General features: G+C 44.7%; 2 protein-coding genes across 14 annotated transcripts in view; one reads left to right on the top strand and one right to left on the bottom strand.

Moving 5' to 3' along the window:
• Positions 1-1624: 1624 nt before the first annotated feature.
• Positions 1625-15208, top strand: FAM151A (family with sequence similarity 151 member A). Its single transcript, XM_005284867.4, has 8 exons — positions 1625-2054; positions 5048-5194; positions 7022-7174; positions 7503-7662; positions 9464-9688; positions 10576-10715; positions 12541-12684; positions 14125-15208. The coding sequence occupies exons 1-8, from the start codon at positions 1919-1921 to the stop codon at positions 14790-14792; spliced, it is 1773 nt and encodes a 590-aa protein (XP_005284924.3). The 5' UTR covers positions 1625-1918; the 3' UTR covers positions 14793-15208.
• Positions 15209-16250: 1042 nt separating this feature from the next.
• The window catches only part of ACOT11 (acyl-CoA thioesterase 11), a 121002-nt gene continuing 119649 nt past the window's right edge, over positions 16251-17603 (bottom strand). For all 13 annotated transcript variants that reach the window (XM_065553858.1, XM_065553859.1, XM_065553862.1 and 10 more), the window contains one exon: positions 16251-17199. In XM_065553858.1, the coding sequence (XP_065409930.1) occupies positions 17044-17199 (156 nt within the window). In that variant the 3' untranslated portion in view covers positions 16251-17043. The remainder of the gene's footprint in view (positions 17200-17603) is intronic.

The following is a 17603-nucleotide window of genomic DNA, read 5'->3' as shown; positions in this document are numbered from 1 at the left end:
CGGGTAGAAATCGATCTCTCGAATCGACGCTCTTATTCCACCAGCGGAGGTGGGAGTAAGCGCTGTCGACGGGAAGCCGCAGAGGTCGATTTTGCCGCCATCCCTACAGCGGGGTAAGTCGGCTGCGATACGTCGAATTCAGCTACGCTATTCGCGTAGCTGAATTTGCGTATCTTAAATCGACCCCCCCCCCCCCCCCCGTAGTGAAGACCTGCCCTCAGACATGGGAACCGAGAGTGGGGTGACTCTATTGTTTAGGAACATTGGGGAAATGTGTGATCACCTGACCTCGGCTGCTTGCCGGCATAGCCTTTAGTAATTAAAAAGCATTATTAAATCTCTTTAAGCATTTTAATCATTTAATATTTTTATTGTCTAGTTCTCTTTAATCAAATCCTCACATAAAGTTTATAGTTATTGTTTTTAAATTTGTTTGCTTGGGTGAGTTTGAATTATTTGTGAGTTCATGCGGGGTAGCCACTGCCTTAGTGTGATTAACCCCTTGTCTCACTGGGGGCACCACCAACTAGCTTTAGTCTTCAGCACACTAAGCCGAGGAAGCGTCGGACACCTACCAGCAGCAGCATGAAACTAGCCCAGGCAACAGAAACTTGGGGACTGTCCAAAGTCCCCATCTGTGCGCACATCATACAGGTACTAAGCCAGTGCCAAATGGGGGATTACATTTGTAGTGGTGGGTTAGTTACACAGAGGTTTGCAACCGTCAGGCTGGTGTTGGTCTTTGGTTTTAAATAAAGAATAAGGTTCTCACAGAGGGATTAACTAGCCCATTGCACGCAGGGTGTAGGGTAGGTTCCTAGTTACACTGTTAAATATAACTGGCCAGTTCTTTACCCAGTGACAATAGACCCAGCTCCAATTGACTTCAGTGGAGTTACATGGGCCAACATCAATGTACTGTGGGCCCCATCCAGCCCTGAGAGGAAAACCCAAATCTGATGGACTTCAGTGAGGTTTTCACAGATGTACCTGAGGTCGAAATTGACATTGCTGTGTGCAGTGTGGTGAGATAAGGTTCCTGTAGCCACCCATTTGCAGTTCCTGATTTCTGTGCATTTCAAACTGTAACCAGGGCCGGCTCCAGGGTTTTGGCCGCCCCAAGCAGCCAAAAAAAAAAATAAAAAGCCACGATCGCGATGGCAATTCAGCGGGAGGTCCTTCGCTCCAAGCCGGAGTGAGGGACCGTCCGCCGAATTGCCGCCGAAGAGCTCGACGTGCCGCCCCTCTCCGGAGTGGCCGCCCCAAGCACCTGCTTGGTAAGCTGGTGCCTGGAGCCGGCCCTGACTGTAACCTTAAGCTAAGCTGTTCAGGTTACTGTATTGACTGGCTGCATTCGTCTCAGTGCCGTCAGGCAGGGATCCCAGCCGCATGGCTTTGTACTTGTTCTTTGCAAACCCGCAGGCGCGCTATTCTCAGCCTGCACTGGCCACGTCCTAGCATTCTCCCAGTGTAACCTTAGCTGAGCACTTGTCTGGTGCTGGCTTGGGAAACCGAAGGCATGACATTAACAGAACAGCTCCCAGAGGGAGGGAGCGAGGGACTGGAACTTGGCCCGGACAATCCAGCCATGCCCACATGACAGCTGAAGGAAGGAGGGGCTGACGCCTACATCGAGGCACTTCCATAAAGGCCTCCCTGTGGTACAGTCCCCACAGGCAGTGCTGGGCTGGTAGAGCTGTTAGAAAGAAGCTGTCCAAGAATCAGGCCGATGTATGTATCCGCTCCTGCCTTTGGAGCGTGTTTGAGCTTTAGGCACTGTCAGCCTTCGGCACGAGTTTAATCATTATAAACTTCCCCAGCCTCAGCCAGCCAGCCCTCGTGCGCTCAGCTTTCTTTTGAAGGTAGCTGGAGTTTCATAACGCAGCTGCCCAAGAGTGGGTGCGCTCAGAGGACTGTCATGGTTTCCAGTCAGAGGAGTTGTCCTTCCATAGGAGCGACAGGAGCAGCAGTGATTGGTGTCTGCGCTGTTGTGGTGATTTCTACCTGCATCGCACTGGCTGTGAGTCTGACCCTTAACAGGAATCCCCCCCAAGGTACAAAGTTGCTTCTTGACCTTAGATTCTGGCTGATTGGCTCCAGAGGGTGCATTTGGGGAAAGTGGCTACATTATTTGCACGGGAAAAAGAAGCAGAAACAAGATGGGAGCCAGCTGTGCTAAAAGGAGAGTGTGTGTGCGTGTGTCGGGGCGAGAGAAAGTGAAGACACTGAGGTGTGATAGATGTAATGATGATTGTGTGGTGGCTTTGTGGATCAGGAAGAAGCTCTCACACCATTCATTGTGGAGGAATAGGCTTCATTCATTAAAAATAAATGGCGTACCTGGAGTCTGTCTGCAGAAAGGATATGTATGGAGAGCTTCCCCAGAAGTGACACGTCAGTGAGAATATAAATGCCATCCCAGGCCTCTGTCAGGTGCGATAGCTGTCCTTTCAAACTGCATTAAGGTAAACTTAATATACAATTTGTCAGCCTGGAGAGGGGATTTATATTTTGTTTGTCTGCCTGTAACGGTCTGTTACTGACATAGTATTTAGAACTGGGGGACTACACAGAGCAAGGAGTTTTTTAATTAGATTTTTAACCACTGCCCTAGCAGGGATCAGTGTCTACATTGTTATGCATATGGAGATCAAAAATGGGTATTGCATGTATCCCAGGGGGCTCTTCACTGCATTGTCATCTTACCAGCACCGTTCATGTGAGTCTCTGCTGAGACTCTCCTCCTTCTTACTGCAGGTGCTAACACAATGAGTCACAGGACAGTTGCAGTCACTCCTGGCACTAACTCCATTGTGTCACAGCCAAAAAGTCAACAGGTGTTAACCCTTTCCCCACCCCCGTTCTGCTGCAGTTTTCCCTTGAAATCAGCAAAATGAGAGAGGAAACTTGCTGTGCTACAGAAGATGTCCTACGTTTGGAAGCAGTCAGGCAGTTCTCCTATTACTTCCCTTCGGGTCCCACTCTTCAAAAACCCAGCTATTGCTTGGGTTAGTTTCACATTTGTTTCCCAAAATTAATTGCAATTAATTGCACTTTTAAACAAGAATAGAATACCATTTATTTAAAAGATTTTTGGAGGTTTTCTATATTTTCAAATATATTGATTTCAATCACAACACCGAATACAAAGTGTACAGTGCTCACTTGATATTTATTTTTGATTACAAATATTTGCACCGTAAAAAAAGAAACAATATGTTTCAATTCACCTAATAGCACTACAGTAGTGCTAGTGTACTGTCAGTGTGCAGGATCGAACCGGGGAATCGCTGGAGCTAAATGCATGAGCCTCTACCGCATGAGCTAAAAAAACAACTGGCTGTTGGGCAGACTCTCTCTCTTTCCTCCCCCCCCCCGCCCCACCCTTGATGCCACTAGATGGGACAGCAGGTGTGTGGTTACACTATCTCTTTATCATGAAAGTTGAACTTACAGATCACTGCAATAAAAATTAAATGATGTCAAGCTTTAGAGCCTACAAGTCCACTCAGTCCTACTTCTTGTTCAGCCAATCACTCGAAAACAAGTTTGTGTACATTTGCAGGAGATAATGCTGCCCGCTTCTTGTTTACGATGTCACCTGAAAGTGAGAAGAGGCGTTCACATGGCACTGTTGTAGCCCGCATCACAAGCTATTTATGTGACAGATGTGCTAAAGATTCGTTTAAATTAAATTAATGGAGACAGCCTATCTCCGGAAGGGATCTTGAAAGGTCATTGAGTCCAGCCCCCTGCCTTCACTAGCAGGACCAAGTACTGATTTTGCCCCAGATCCTTAAGTGGCCCCCTCAAATATTGAGCTCACAACCCTGGGTTTAGCAGGCCAATGCTCAAACCACTGAGCTATTCCTCTCTCCCTTCATGTTTCAACCACCACTCCAGACAACATGCATCCATGCTGATGGCGGGTTCTGCTCGATAACAAGCGAAAGCAGTGTGGAGCAACATATGTTCATTTTCATCATCTGAGTCAGATGCCACCAGTAGAAGGTTGATTTTCTTTTTTGGTGGTTTGGGTTGTGTAGTTTCCGCATCTGAGTATTGCTCTTTTTAAGACTTCTGAAAGCATGCTCCACACCTCGTCCCTCTCAGATTTTGGAAGGCACTTCAGATTCTTAAACCTTAGGCCAAGTGCTGTAGCTATCCTGAGAAATCTCACACTGGTACCATCTTTGTGTTTTGTCAAATCTGCTGTGAAAGGTGTCCTTAAAATAAACAATATGTGCTGGGTCATCACCTAAGACTGCTACTGAAATATATGGCAGAATGCAAGTAAAACAGAGCAGGAGACTTATAGTTCTCCCCCAGAGAGTTCAGTCACAAATTTAATTAACACTTTTTTTTTTTAAACGAGCATCATCAGCATGGAAGCATATCCTCTGGAATGGTGGCCGAAGTACGAAGGGGCATAAGAATATTTAGCATATCTGGCATGTAAATACCTTGCAATGCTGGCTACAAAAGTGCCATATGAATGCCTGTTCTTATTTACAATGGCACCTGAGAGTGAGAAGTGGGCAGCATTATCTCCTGTAAATGTAAACAAATTTGTTTGTCTTAGCGATTGGCTGAACAAGAAGTAAGACTGATGGTCTTGCAGGCTCTAAAGTTTTACATTGTTTTGATTTTGAGTGCAGTTATGTGACAAAAAAACAAAATCTATATTTGTAAATTGCACTTTCTCAATAAAGAGATTGCATTATGGTACTTGTAGGAGGTGAAGTGAAAAATACTATTTCTTTTATTTTTACAGTGCAAATATTTGTAATAAAATATAATATAAAGTGAGCACTGTACACTTTGTATTGTGTTGTAATTGAAATCAATAGAATTGAAAATGTAGAAAAACATCCAAAAATAAACATCAAGTGGTATTCTATTGTTTAACAGTGGGATTAAAACTACGATTAATCACGATTAATTTTTGTAATTGCGATTAATTTTTTTTTAGTTAAGCACATGAGTTAACTGCGATTAATCAGCAGCCCTAAAAATTACTTATTACAAATCTTCCTTGGTATTTCAGACTCTGCACCCAAACCAGCCTTTGAGACAGACGGAGACCTGTTAGAATACCTGCTAAATCTGGGGAGCATTGACAGGAAGGATGGATTGCTGGTCACCTGGTATCATTCTGCAAACAAAAAGAGCGAGCTGGCAGCTGCCTTGAAGAGTAAAATATATTTTTTCCATCTGTAATAACCTGTGTAGCTAGGAAAGCTAAGATAACCAGGGGAGTCGGTTCTCACACTTCAGGGTGTAATCAAATCACCTACAGGAGGCAGAAAGGAATTTTCCCCCCCCTTTCTCACCAGGTACAACACTGAACAATTGATTTAGTGGGGAGTTTTCCTTCCTTTGAAGCATGGCCAAAGGCAGGATGCCGGACTACATGTATCAGTGGTCTTGCCAACTCTGGCAAATCTTATTCCCCATCCTTTATGTTTCTAATTACATGATATTGGAAAGCCATAGGGTCAAACCCTGGTTCCATTGATGTCAATGGCAAAACTCCCAGTTGACTTCAGTGGGGCCAGAATTTCACTCAGGAGAGTTAGCTGCCAGCACACAATGTAGGGAGCTCAGGCAAACACTCAGCGTATTAGATTTTGGCATGATTTGATCAAAATAGTGGCAACTGAGCATATGTAGAGTTTCTGTAGTGATTCATTTATCAATTTATCTGATTGGGGCAAAAAAGATATGTCCTACCCAGAAGACAATGCTGAGGGGGTTATCCGACATTTAAGATAAAACGAAATGGTTTGAAACTGGGCTTTGTACTAGCAAAAAGTAGAACACTTTAGGAAGAGAAGAGGTCTGCTCAAGTTTAATGTTCAGATGAGAACATCATTCTACACTCTGAATCAAGCAGCAGAAATCCCGGATACGTTGAAAGGCGGGCTCACCTGAAGTGATAAGCAGGGCTTGCTTATAGCTTCATGAGATAAAGCTACTCTGTAAAAGTTGACTGTTTTGTGCCACATTCACCTGAAGCAGTTTTATCTTGTGGTGATAATGTACAAGAGGAAAGTACAGAAAGCTCCATGGTGATGCAAGACAGTACCAAAAAAAACAAAACAAAACAAAACCAGCTTTTTCTGACCTTATGAGATACATCGCAGATTAGAGGTTTATCTGCTAACTCAGGGTCATCATGGCGCATTTGGAATCATTCCAGAAAGAAAAACTGGAACTTTCCAGTCTGGTATCACTTATCTGGAATGGCCAGGGACTAGTTACAGCTGGAAGAGAGGAATCTCAGTAATAGCTCTACCCAGGAATCGATGGGCTGCACCAGGCTTAGAAGAACCCCCTTTTGGGGGTGATTTGGGGCCTGATCTGAAACCCAGTTAAATTAGAATCATAGAATATCAGGGTTGGAAGGGAGCTCAGGAGGTCATCTAGTCCAACCCCCTGCTCAAAGCAGGACCAATCCCCAGCTAAATTCGAAAGTAGTTTTTCACCCCAGATGGGATTAATAGAAAGACTCCCATTGACTTTAAGGGGCAGTGGATCGGGCCTTTTGTTATCACCTCTCTAATCATTTAATGGACTCTAGGGGCTCATCCTTTCTCTGGCCATATTTATGATCCGAGCAGGAACTATTAGCCTGGAGCTGTTGGTGAAGCTGCTGGCTGCCTTGTAGGTGACCATCCCGCTTAAAGAAAGACATTGCGGCTCCTTGGTCTAGCACAGGCAGGAAACATCGCATGTGTGTCTGTGAGAGACACAGGGCTTGAGCCTCCAAGAGCTAAGCACCATGGCCCCTATTCAGCAAAGCACTTAAGCACATGCTCAACTTTAAGCACCTGAGTAATTCATCAACTTCAGTATGACCATGCACACGCTTAAATCTTTGATGGGTAATGAACAGAGTGCGCAGCCCCTAGGGAGCTGCCTGCCTATGTTGTGAAGACCCTGACAAAGTGTGGAGGGTGTAATTTACGTACACAGACTCCAGTCAAGGATTCAGACTGTGAATTCACTGTGCATACAGGTGATGCTATGGTCCTGGAAGCAGATGTCAACATAGAAGGACATAACACTCGTAATGAGACCGACAAGCCCATCATGGCCCATCCCCCCACTATTTACAGTGACAACTCTTTTCAGGAATGGCTGGATGTCGTCCTTAACTCATCTAGCAAAGGTAATCTAAAGTGCTATACCTTTGTATACAAGCTGATGTAACCTTTTGCCTGAGTGGTTTATGAACATATGGAATTCAGAAGCATGCTCTTCACACCCCATTTGGCAGGGAATGATGGGGCAGTGCTGGGGACTAGCAGTAGGCAATGTTAAAGATATCATCATTAATTATTTGTAGGACCATAGTGCCAAGGAGCCCTAGTCCTGGACCAGGACCCCACGGTGCTGGGTGCTGTACAAACAGGCCTCCTATTTTCATTTGTGCATAATTGACCAGCTGCTACTATTCAATACTAATGGAATTTCTCAACGGATTCTTTCTCGGACAGGTATCAAGCTGGATTTCAAAAGCATCAAGGCAGTTGGCCCATCTCTGGATATTTTACTAAAGAAATCCTCAGAAATGAAGCTCAATAGACCTCTGTGGTTAAACGCAGATATTCTAATGGGTCCCAATGTCCCCATAAACACTGCAGTTAATGCAAGTTTGTGAGTAAAACACATTTTTCTTAAATCACTTTCAGGGCTTATTTTGCGCTTTTCAGTTACTTATATCCCAGCATGGACTGATCACGTCCATAGCTTTGGAACAAAATAGTCTGTTATACACTAGCAACAATCCTCGACCGCAGTAAGAACTCTGTGAGCCCAAGAAGCGCCAAGAATAGAGTTCAGCTAAAGAGCTGACACAGGTGGGCAAAAAAAGTTTATATAGGTAAAAACAAGAAGAAAACCAACCATTTAAGATCCCAGGTCACTGAGTGCCTGATCCAGTGGTTATTCATGTGAGTGGGAGGCTTTCAATAGGCTTTGGATCAAGCCCCTGGAGAACATATTTAGGTTCCAGAAATCACTCCTTCCTCCAGTTGCCTGCTGGAGCCTTGAGTTTACTAATCCTTGGTTACCCTGTAACAGCCAGTAACCCTGGCAGCCAGGGCCACTCAAAAATTTTCCATTGAAATGGTTTTTAGCAGAAATTTGTTTTTAAACCTAAAACAATTTTCTTGGCAAAGAGTCTTAGCTTTCCATAGAGAATTTTGACTTTTCATTAAAAAAAAAAAAAAAGAACCCTTGGGGGGGAAAAAAACAACAACAACAACAACAACAAATTCTGATCTGGGGACACCGCCATGATACCTCCTGGGAGTTATTCTCCTCTATGGGCTGGGCTCTCTTGCTGGACTGTTTCTCCCAGGACCATTTTATAACCAGCTGTGCACCTGAAACTGAGCAGATCTTGGCAGGTAAGTAAAGGAGAAACTGATTTTTGAACTCTATTGGTTTAAAGTGATCTGTTCAAATTTCTCAATGCACATACTGTTATTAATAGGAGCTCTTAGAGTGTATTTAAAAAATTAAAAGCTACACCTTTAAGCCCACAAAAAAGCCAGGAGTTACAGAGTTAACACTGAAAATCTGGGGTTTCCATCCCAAATTTAGCTCAGACTCTTTTGGAAGAAGCAACCACCACCAGAAGGTGAGTTAAAGTAGGAGCAACAGAATGGACTTTTAACCTCAGCTCCGAACTTTTTCCTCTATTAAGGAAAAAAAAATCCTGTACAGTTTAATAGGAATCAAACCAATGGGGTCCTACAGAAATTACTCTAAAAACCTACAGAGTTTCTATTTTCTGTACAATTGTTAAATCAACCTCTGGCATTTTAACCCAGGATTTTAATACCCCAGTCTTTTTTTTTTTTAAATTAGCTGGAAAAGTCCAAACTTTCAGAGGTTCACCAACACCTACCCTCTACATTTTTGTACAGTTTTTCCAAATTACTAAGTCTTTTACTGCATCGCTCACAATACATGGGAATCACAGCATGGGCTGGGGAAAAGTTCACCTTCTTATTCAGAATTCTGTCACCAGACAGGTATTTTCACTCAGCACCATTTGCAGTCTTCTGTGAATCAATATAGAGACCAGTTCTGCTTCATATGAGGAGCAAGCCAAGGATCTAATGGGTTAGCGTCGAGCTACAGTAAAATCTACCTGTCCACAGCAAAATTTCCCAGTCAATATGCATCACTGTGATGAGTTTCTACCATGTTCTGCCCAGACTCTCATCTGTTTCCCAAGGGGGACGGAGGGGAGGGAGTCCTTGCTGTTGGAGCTGTTCGGAGAGTTGTCTATAAAAAGTAGCGTGTGTAGGACAGTATATATAAAAAGAGTGCCACCTAGTGGCATCTGATGTGTTCTTATGTTTGTAGGTTTAATAAAGTTGTTGTTTACTGGCTTCTTGTTTGCACCTCTTAACAGTAACTGTTGCTCTGTACATGGTTCCTTTAGATTCCTCTCACTCATCCAGGAGAAGTACCCAAACTGCACTCTCTCTCTGGGGTGGACGACCCTCTACTCATTTCTGTTCCCCAACAAAACCTACACTCAGAAAATGATTCAAAAGATGCACAGCATCGTGGGGACGCTGCCCCAAAGAGTCACCTTCCCTGTCAGGGCCGTCATGGTGAGATTGGCTTGGCCTCATTTCAGCTGGCTGCTGGCTCAGTCCGACAGGTAAGGAGTGAACAGCACACGTTCATCTTTAGTCCTTCGAGCAGGATTAACTAAACCACTTAAAACGGTGGTTCTCAACATTTCCAGCTGACCTTTCAGGAGTCTGATTTGGCTTGAGTACTCTTGGTATCGCCTCACTCAAAAACTACTTGCAAACAAAATCAGGACTAAAAATACAAAAGTGGCACAGCCACACTAGTACTGAAAAATTGCCGACTTTCTCCTTTTTACCATAGAATTATAAAATACATCCATTGGCACATAAGTATTGTACTTCATTTCCCTGTGATGCTTGAGCCTACTTGTCACTGGTGAGCCTGGTCTGAAGCCCAAGCCCTGCCGTCCGGAGCATGTAACGGGGGGTCTCTATGGCATGGGTCCCCAGGCAATTGCTCTGCTTGCCACCTCCTAATGCCAGCCCTGCAGCTGCGACCCCCCTAAACCTGTCCCATGACCACTCTGGGGGCTGCAAGCCCCAGGTCGAGAAACACTGATCTAGAGGAGTTGAGTACCCCCTAGAAGATGTACCCCTGGTTGAGAACCGCTGACTTGAACAGTACCGGTCACCAGCACCTTGCCTACACTGTAGCTCCAAGTGATCGGGCCTCCAAGTACAAATTATTCCCATGTTGCAGAAACCTTTCTATAGTCAAACACTTGCAAACGAATAACCCTCCTACAGTGTGTCTCATTAAAAGGGAGCTGCTTAGGGTGCTGGACAGTATTGTCTTTCCAGATCATCACTTATTTTCAGAACGAAACCCTTCCATTTGAAAGGGACCAAACTAGCGCTGGCTAATTAGACCACTGTATCTCCAACTACTGAAAAGCCAGCCAGAGAGCCTGCGAGAACCCCAGGCCAGCTCAACGCTCTCTCTTCTCCACAGGTATAGCCTGACTCTGTGGCAGGGGAAGACGGATCCGATCAGAGTGGAAGATCTCCTGTTCATCCGGGACAATAGCCGTCCTGAACAAATCTATTATGACATTTATGATCCTGTTCTGGCTCAGTTCAAGGAAGCAGCGTGTATGTTTGTATTACAGTAGTGCCCATTGTGCTAGGTGCTGTACATACGCATAGGAGGAGAGAGTCCCCGCTCCAAAAAAGCTTATCTAAATAGACAAGACAAAGAGAAGAAACTGAGGCTTAGAGAGGTGAAGTGACTTGTGTAAGGTGACAGCAGCTCAGTGGCAGAGCTGGGAAAAGAAGCCAGGGCTCCCGAGGCCCATTCCATTGCCTGTCCCCTACGCCACACTGCCTCCTAACGCTCCACCACTTTCAAAGGGGCTCAGACCCATGCTGGTGAGACCCGCTAAGTGCGCCTTGGCCAGCAGCTAACTTGAGCCCACTTCAAAGAACAATCACGAAAGGCAGAGAAAATGTCCTGGCTCTATTTTGATGTGCACTTGTGCAGTGAAGGTGCTAAATTCTGTAAATAGGCACATGCTCTGGGCCCTGTCAAGAATTTTGTTTGTTTTAAAGAAAGGGAGTGTGCTCTTTTTTCGATACACAGGAGGCCTGAAAGATTGTTTAAAAGGTTTCTTCTGCTAGTTGTTTTACCCTGAAGATATCATAAGTCTGGTTTCCAGTTAGTGTTGCCGGAAGACTTGTTGGGGCCATAAAGGATGGCGGACTGATGGTGCACTCTGACTGAAGAGGCACAGGTGTTGAAGCTAGAACAAAGGCATCCTTTCTCCCACGCCTCCATTACCCAGTAGAGTTAAGTAGGTGTTAACCAAAACAAATTCCCAGAGTTTGAAACAGTCTGGGCTAAAAAAAGGTCTTCCTCCTTCAATAGCTCCTAAGCTAGTCCTTTGTGAGTCATCATTTCATTAGATCTCTGGGTTCTTCCAAGGTAGAGCAGACCTACATTTCTAAAGTCATAAAATTAAGTAGAAAAGAATTAAAAAATAAATTCAAGGTTTCCATTACACATCAAAGAAACAAACAAGGAATCATTAGAGAGACAAGAATTCATTTTCTCCCCTGCCTTTTGCAGGTTAGTCATAGAATCATAGAATCATAGATTATAGGACTGGAAGGGACCTCGAGAGGTCATCGAGTCCAGTCCCCTGCCCGCATGGCAGGACCAAATACTGTCTAGACCATCCCTGATAGACATTTATCTAACCTACTCTTAAATATCTCCAGAGACGGAGATTCCACAACCTCCCTAGGCAATTTGTTCCAGTGTTTAACCACCCTGACAGTTAGGAACTTTTTCCTAATGTCCAACCTAGACCTCCCTTGCTGCAGTTTAAACCCATCCTGTAGAGTCAGGAAGTATTGCTCCCAAGTTCTGCTCTCGGGTCGCTCTATACAACACATGGGATTGGCAGAATTTGAGGCGGACCCTTTCAGTTTGGGAGCAGTGATTCTCTCTACCGCCTCCCGAACTAGTAGGCACCTTTTTCTCAGAAGTGTTGCTTCCCCTCTGGTACAAGAAGGATAAACAGCTGTACTCCACTTAGTCAAGATGGGGTTTTATTGGCTCTATTCCAGAGACCCGATTTAGTTTAACGATCGTGTGTACTATTTAAGACTACTAGCTAAATTGCTGCTTATTGGGGACACATTCAAGCTAGGTCAAGGGACTAAGCAGTGTTTAACTATATGTGACATTCTAGGCTGTGATCTAGTTTGAGCAGGGTCAGATGAGAAAGGGGTCTGAGAAACACTGTCTACACTACAGTCTCAACTGTTACCATAGTTGGTACAGCTGTAATGATGGCAAGTTATGGCTCCTACATCGTATGCCTACTGTCGCCATAGCCCTAAAGACAAAAGCCCACACAGTACCCTGAAAGGGAATGATTTTACTCAGCATTTTTCCCCCCTCTCAACCCAACAGTGAACTCAACAAGAAAGAGATTCTACTATCCTGGAGGCAATTTGCTAGATTACTTTCACCCAGCAGAGTCCGATGAACTACAGATAGAGTGGTATGGGATGGATCACTATGAGAACAGGCTGGAAACACTGTCAATTCTTAAAGGTGAGTAACACGTCTTTCCCCATGTACCGATCTAACAACTGGAGGGGTTTTCATAAGTTGTCACAGACTTGGCAGTTCCTAAGAGTTGTAGCTCATGCTATAGTTCTCAGACTAGGGTCAGTAAGTCCCGGTGAACATTTCTGTTTGCCTGTAAACCCAATTTACAGACAGAGCAGTGAGGCAGGTTAGGTAATTGAGAGCTTGGGAATGGATAAGAGGAGTAGTCTATGCATCTCCTAGAACAAAGCCTGCAGAACGTGTTGCAAAAAACACCACAATAACGAGAATAGTGCAAGGAGAGAGGGTGAAACATGGGGATATAAAAAGGATTAAACTGAGCAAAAGCATATTTTAATTGACTATCAGGAGAAAAGTACCAACACTAAGATCTATGAATAGGGCCCTACCAAATTCACAGTCATAGGATTTTAAAAATAATAAATTTCATGATTTCAGCTATTTAAATCTGAAATTTCATGGAGTTGTAATTGTAGGGATCCTGACCCAAAAAGGAGTTGTGGAGGGGGGAGGGGGCATCACAAGGTTATTGTAGGGGAGATTGCAATACTGCTACCGTAATGATGTATGGTATTGCCACCCTTACTTCTGCGCTGCTGCTGGCGGGGCACTGCCTTGAGAGCTGGGCACCTGGCCAACAGTGGCTGCTCTCTGGCCCCCCAGCTCCAAAAGCAACGCTCAAATAAGGGTGGCAATACTACAACTCCCCTGCAACTCCCTTTTGGGTCAGGACCCCCAATTTAAGAAACACTGGTCTCCCCGTGAAATCTGTATAGTATAGGGTAAAAGCACACAAGAGACCAGATTTCACGGTCCGTGATGTGTTTTGCATGGCTGTAAGTTTGATAGGGCCCTATCTATGAAATGGTCTATGAAAGCAATAGGAGAAGACCTATTGCTGGAGTAATATAAAACCAGACTGTTTCAGGCAACGGAGAATCTATATGAGGAACAATCCTAGGTTAGGTCAGAAGCAGGATTAAGATTATCTAATGCTACTGGTCAAAAGGCCAAAAGGTGGAAGATTACCTCTTACCCTACCGTGGATCTCACAATGCTACTAGATATGAATCAATTATTCCCCCCAAAATAACTAATTATCTGTAGAGGATACACTGGGAACTGGAGGATGATGCATAGAAGAGTGAAAGCGCTTGTTCTCTGCAGTTAAGAATACACTCTGAATCAATTACACAGACAATCAGTGTATCTATCATTTTGTTGTATATTAATTAAATATCATATAGTCCAATGAAAATTAGCTGTTGAATTGTTTCTAGCCAAACACATATAATGGAGACATAGTTCATTTCCTCCCTTTAACTCTTCATGCTAATTACACATAACAAATACACTGATACATTAAAGGGGTCACTGAGGCTCAGGCTGTTATGAACCATCTCCCTTTGCTTTGTTCTCCAGATAAGAGGGGCATGATTGCCCTGGACATTGCATTACAGAATAGCACCCTTGGAAATCTCATTCCCGTTGCACTGTCTCCATCAGCAGGCCTCCCCCTGGAACAGTGTCTGGTTACAGTATCCAGAGATCTCAATCCTTGGGGTATATACCTGAACATAACAGAACCCGGAGCACTTCGCCCTACACTGGAGCTCCTTAGTAAGCTATATGCCCAGAATCTCTTATGGAACCCCATCTGGATAAGCATGGCGCTCTCCTTTGGAAGCTTTGAGACACCAGGATACATACAAGGTGAAGAATTCCTAACAGTCATCAACAGCATTTTCCCATATGTTACTATAGCCCCTGGCTGGCCCAGGGAAGCGATAACTGCTGGTTACACAGACCCATTGATAGACGATATGCTCACGCTCTGTAAGGATCTCTGGCAACAAGTGTCGTTTCAGCTGGAGGCTGTGCCGCTGAGTAGATCATGGCTGGTGACTACAAAGCTGTTGGAGATTTCACCCAGCTACACCATCACTGTGCAACACAGTCACTCAGAGGGTAGCTACTGTGATGGCTTCCCAGGACTCCGGTCTATCCGAACACACACACAGAAGGGGGTCTATTATAAGATACCGAGACAATGCAGAAATGCTTTGATGGCGGATGTCTTAACTTCTTAGAACTTCCCTGAGAGCCTGGTAAGTGACCCAAGTTTTTCCAGGGCCCATTGTTAGGCAAACTTCTGAGTGATCAGCCTTGACAAGCATTACTCTGGCAACCACAGTCGTGGTAGGGCTGTCACTGGCTCCTGCACATGGGGGACGGGCGTGAGAACTATTCTTTGAGTAGAGTTTAATTTATTTGGTTGCACTTTTTGCTTTGAATGGGTCTCCCAAACAGATCCCCTACCCCCGTTCCTTTTGGTTTGTAGCGTCAGCCTGCTCAGTGGTTCACATACTGACGGGGCAGAAGGGACGGTCTTCTCTCTTTAAGCATGGTTGGTTTGTGGTTAAGGCAGTGCACTTGGACTCAGGCGATCTGGGTTTAAATCCTGGCTCTGCTACCACACACAGTGACCCTGAGCAAATCCGATGGGGCTAGATTATCAAAAGAAGCTCAAACTCCCACAGCTCCCATTGGGATGCTTCTGACTAGACTTTTGGGATCTCAGCACCCAGCATACCGAGCCCTTTTGAAAAAAATCAGTCCTAATATCTGTGCCTCAGTTTTCCCATCTGTAAAATGAAGATAGTATTTCCTCTCTCCTACCTTTTGTGCATTTTAGCAGATTGTAAGCTCTTGGGGGCAAGGATTGTCTTGCTGCAGGTAGGTATAACCTCTAGGCGCTGCTGTCAGACAAATAATTGTTTTAAATAAATGTCATTTCATCTGCTTGAGCTGGAGGCCTGTTTTGCTGGACACAGTTCGGTTGTGGAGTTTTAGCTACGGCTCGTTGTTGCTAAGGTGGAACTCTCCACATAGCCCAGTTTCTCCCCCTTTCTCCTTGGGGGGACATTTTCTTTACAGTAGTTTGCTTCAGGTTACCCCCAGCACATACTCTAGCTCCTCAGCATCCAGTTTGCTCCCATCCCAGTTTCACAGGTTTGTGATCAACCTCAATTTGTGATCAACCTCAACTACAAAGAAATGAAGTGTGGGGAGGGGCATATTTCTTCTTCCCAGCTAGGGTCTGCCAGGACCTTTCAGAAAAGCATATGTATCAAGAGTGCGGGCACAGTGTATTTTTGGATGTGCTTTAATTGTCACTTCTCCATACACACCTATGGCCATGGTCAGCAGCAAGACGTCTTGAACCTGTCTGAAGAGATCTAGAACTCAGCCACGAATCCCGGAGATGCCTGGCTGGGATGACTAATATTTTAATCAGATACCTGAGTTGCACAGTTGAACATCATAGAATAAAGGCCACAAAGCAGGAAGACTGGAAATCCGTCCCCTTAGTTGTGCTTTAGTTACCAACAAAGGGGGGGAAATTCTTCAGACAGCAGTTTAAAAATTCTTAAACAAGATGAATCAATTTCCCACAGAAAACAGTTCAATTTCCCTTACTCTTGGGCTGATCAAGAAAAATACTCACCTAACTAAAGAAAACCAGGCGAGAAGAACTACTGAGGTCATAAGGTGAACGGGCTTCTTTATTACCACTCCCATTCTTTGTATGGTGTGTGAAAGACAGAACATGAAATTGCAGCACATCAATGAGGTATCCTGCATCATAATGCCTAGTGTGTCAAACACAACAGTACCGTGTTACAGGAGACAAGGCTGGCCTTCTCCCCCCCCAAATCCTGTCCTGATTTACTTCAGTGGATTAAAGATGGACAATTCCTCCATTGAATTACAAGAACTGGTGAAAAAAAAAAAAAATAATCCATTTAGTAACCGTTACTCTTGTACCAAGGTTCAAGCGCGGGTGATGCTGTCAGAAAGTCAATTCCTGAACATGAGGTTACAAGATTGAATAAAAATAAAATAAGGCTAGTGCTTTTTAGCAGATTGCATGCTGCTCTAGCACTAGACCTTCGAGTGATCTGACTGGCTTCGCAATGAAACACTGGCCATGTAGGGACCACCTAGACCTCTCTCCCCATCCCACCCCAGGCCAAATTTTGCCCTCAGATAAACCATAATAGAAGCCCCTACAGTTGCGACAGAGTTTGGCCCTAATAAGCCCTCTCCCTGATTAGGCAGACTGGCTCCAGCCATTACATTTCTCATCATCATCAAGCACACTAGAGAGAAGAGCGGATTCTAGTCACGCTACAATGGATGGATTTCAAGTCATTGTGCTCCTAGCAATGCCACTAACATTATCTAAGTAATTACTCTCCATGTGCTCTCACCTACACAGACCAATCGCTTCAATATGTACAAGATATTCACACAGCACTATGCAAAAAGGGCCAACAGTTACAGATTCTGAAGTCCGACTGTGATCTCATCTTTGTTCTTCTGCAGGAATCTCTCACAGGCTTTGAAGGTAACATAGAAGTCCGAGGACAGTCCTGCAATGTTAGTCGTGACGTAAGCTAGGTATCCTGGAGCTGCCTGGTTGTAATAGGACACCTGAAATCCACAACACATTCATTAAGACAGCTAAGAGGACATCCACAGGCTGAAACCTACAGGAGTCATTTTCTAATATGTACAGCAGCAGCAGCGGTACTGGCTTCCTCTCCCCGTGGTTCAGCACGGGTCTCCCCAGTGGCTCTGAATAGCTCAGAGGTTTTGGGATCAGTTCTCCTGATCCAGTGGCTGTGAACCCCCACACAGTGGGGTGCCGAAGGGCAGTAGCCACTATCCCAGCCCATAACTTGGAATAGCAGCTGTGTAAAGGTTCCTCCCCGGCTTGGGGGCAATGAATACCCAGCTCCTCACTTAGTTCCCACCACAAATTCCTCTGGCTTTGTGTGGGCAAGGGTGAATTCCCACCTAAGTGCTGAAAGCAAAGCCAGCACGCGCAGGGCTTG

Source organism: Chrysemys picta, chromosome 8 (genome assembly GCF_011386835.1).
Source record: "Chrysemys picta bellii isolate R12L10 chromosome 8, ASM1138683v2, whole genome shotgun sequence".
NCBI classification, from domain to species: domain Eukaryota; kingdom Metazoa; phylum Chordata; order Testudines; family Emydidae; genus Chrysemys; species Chrysemys picta.
Note: the sequence above shows the minus strand (reverse complement) of the source record. Positions and strands in the feature narration are given on the sequence as shown.

What these genes read in the sequence shown, in the direction of transcription:
- FAM151A (XM_005284867.4), top strand. Translation starts at nt 1,919, where the DNA reads ATGGTTTCCAGTCAGAGGAGTTGTCCTTCCATAGGAGCGACAGGAGCA. An exon ending in CCTTAACTCATCTAGCAAAG is followed by an intron (nt 7,175 to 7,502) that starts GTAATCTAAAGT and finishes TTTCTCGGACAG; the next exon opens with GTATCAAGCTGGATTTCAAA. An exon ending in AACACTGTCAATTCTTAAAG is followed by an intron (nt 12,685 to 14,124) that starts GTGAGTAACACG and finishes TTTGTTCTCCAG; the next exon opens with ATAAGAGGGGCATGATTGCC.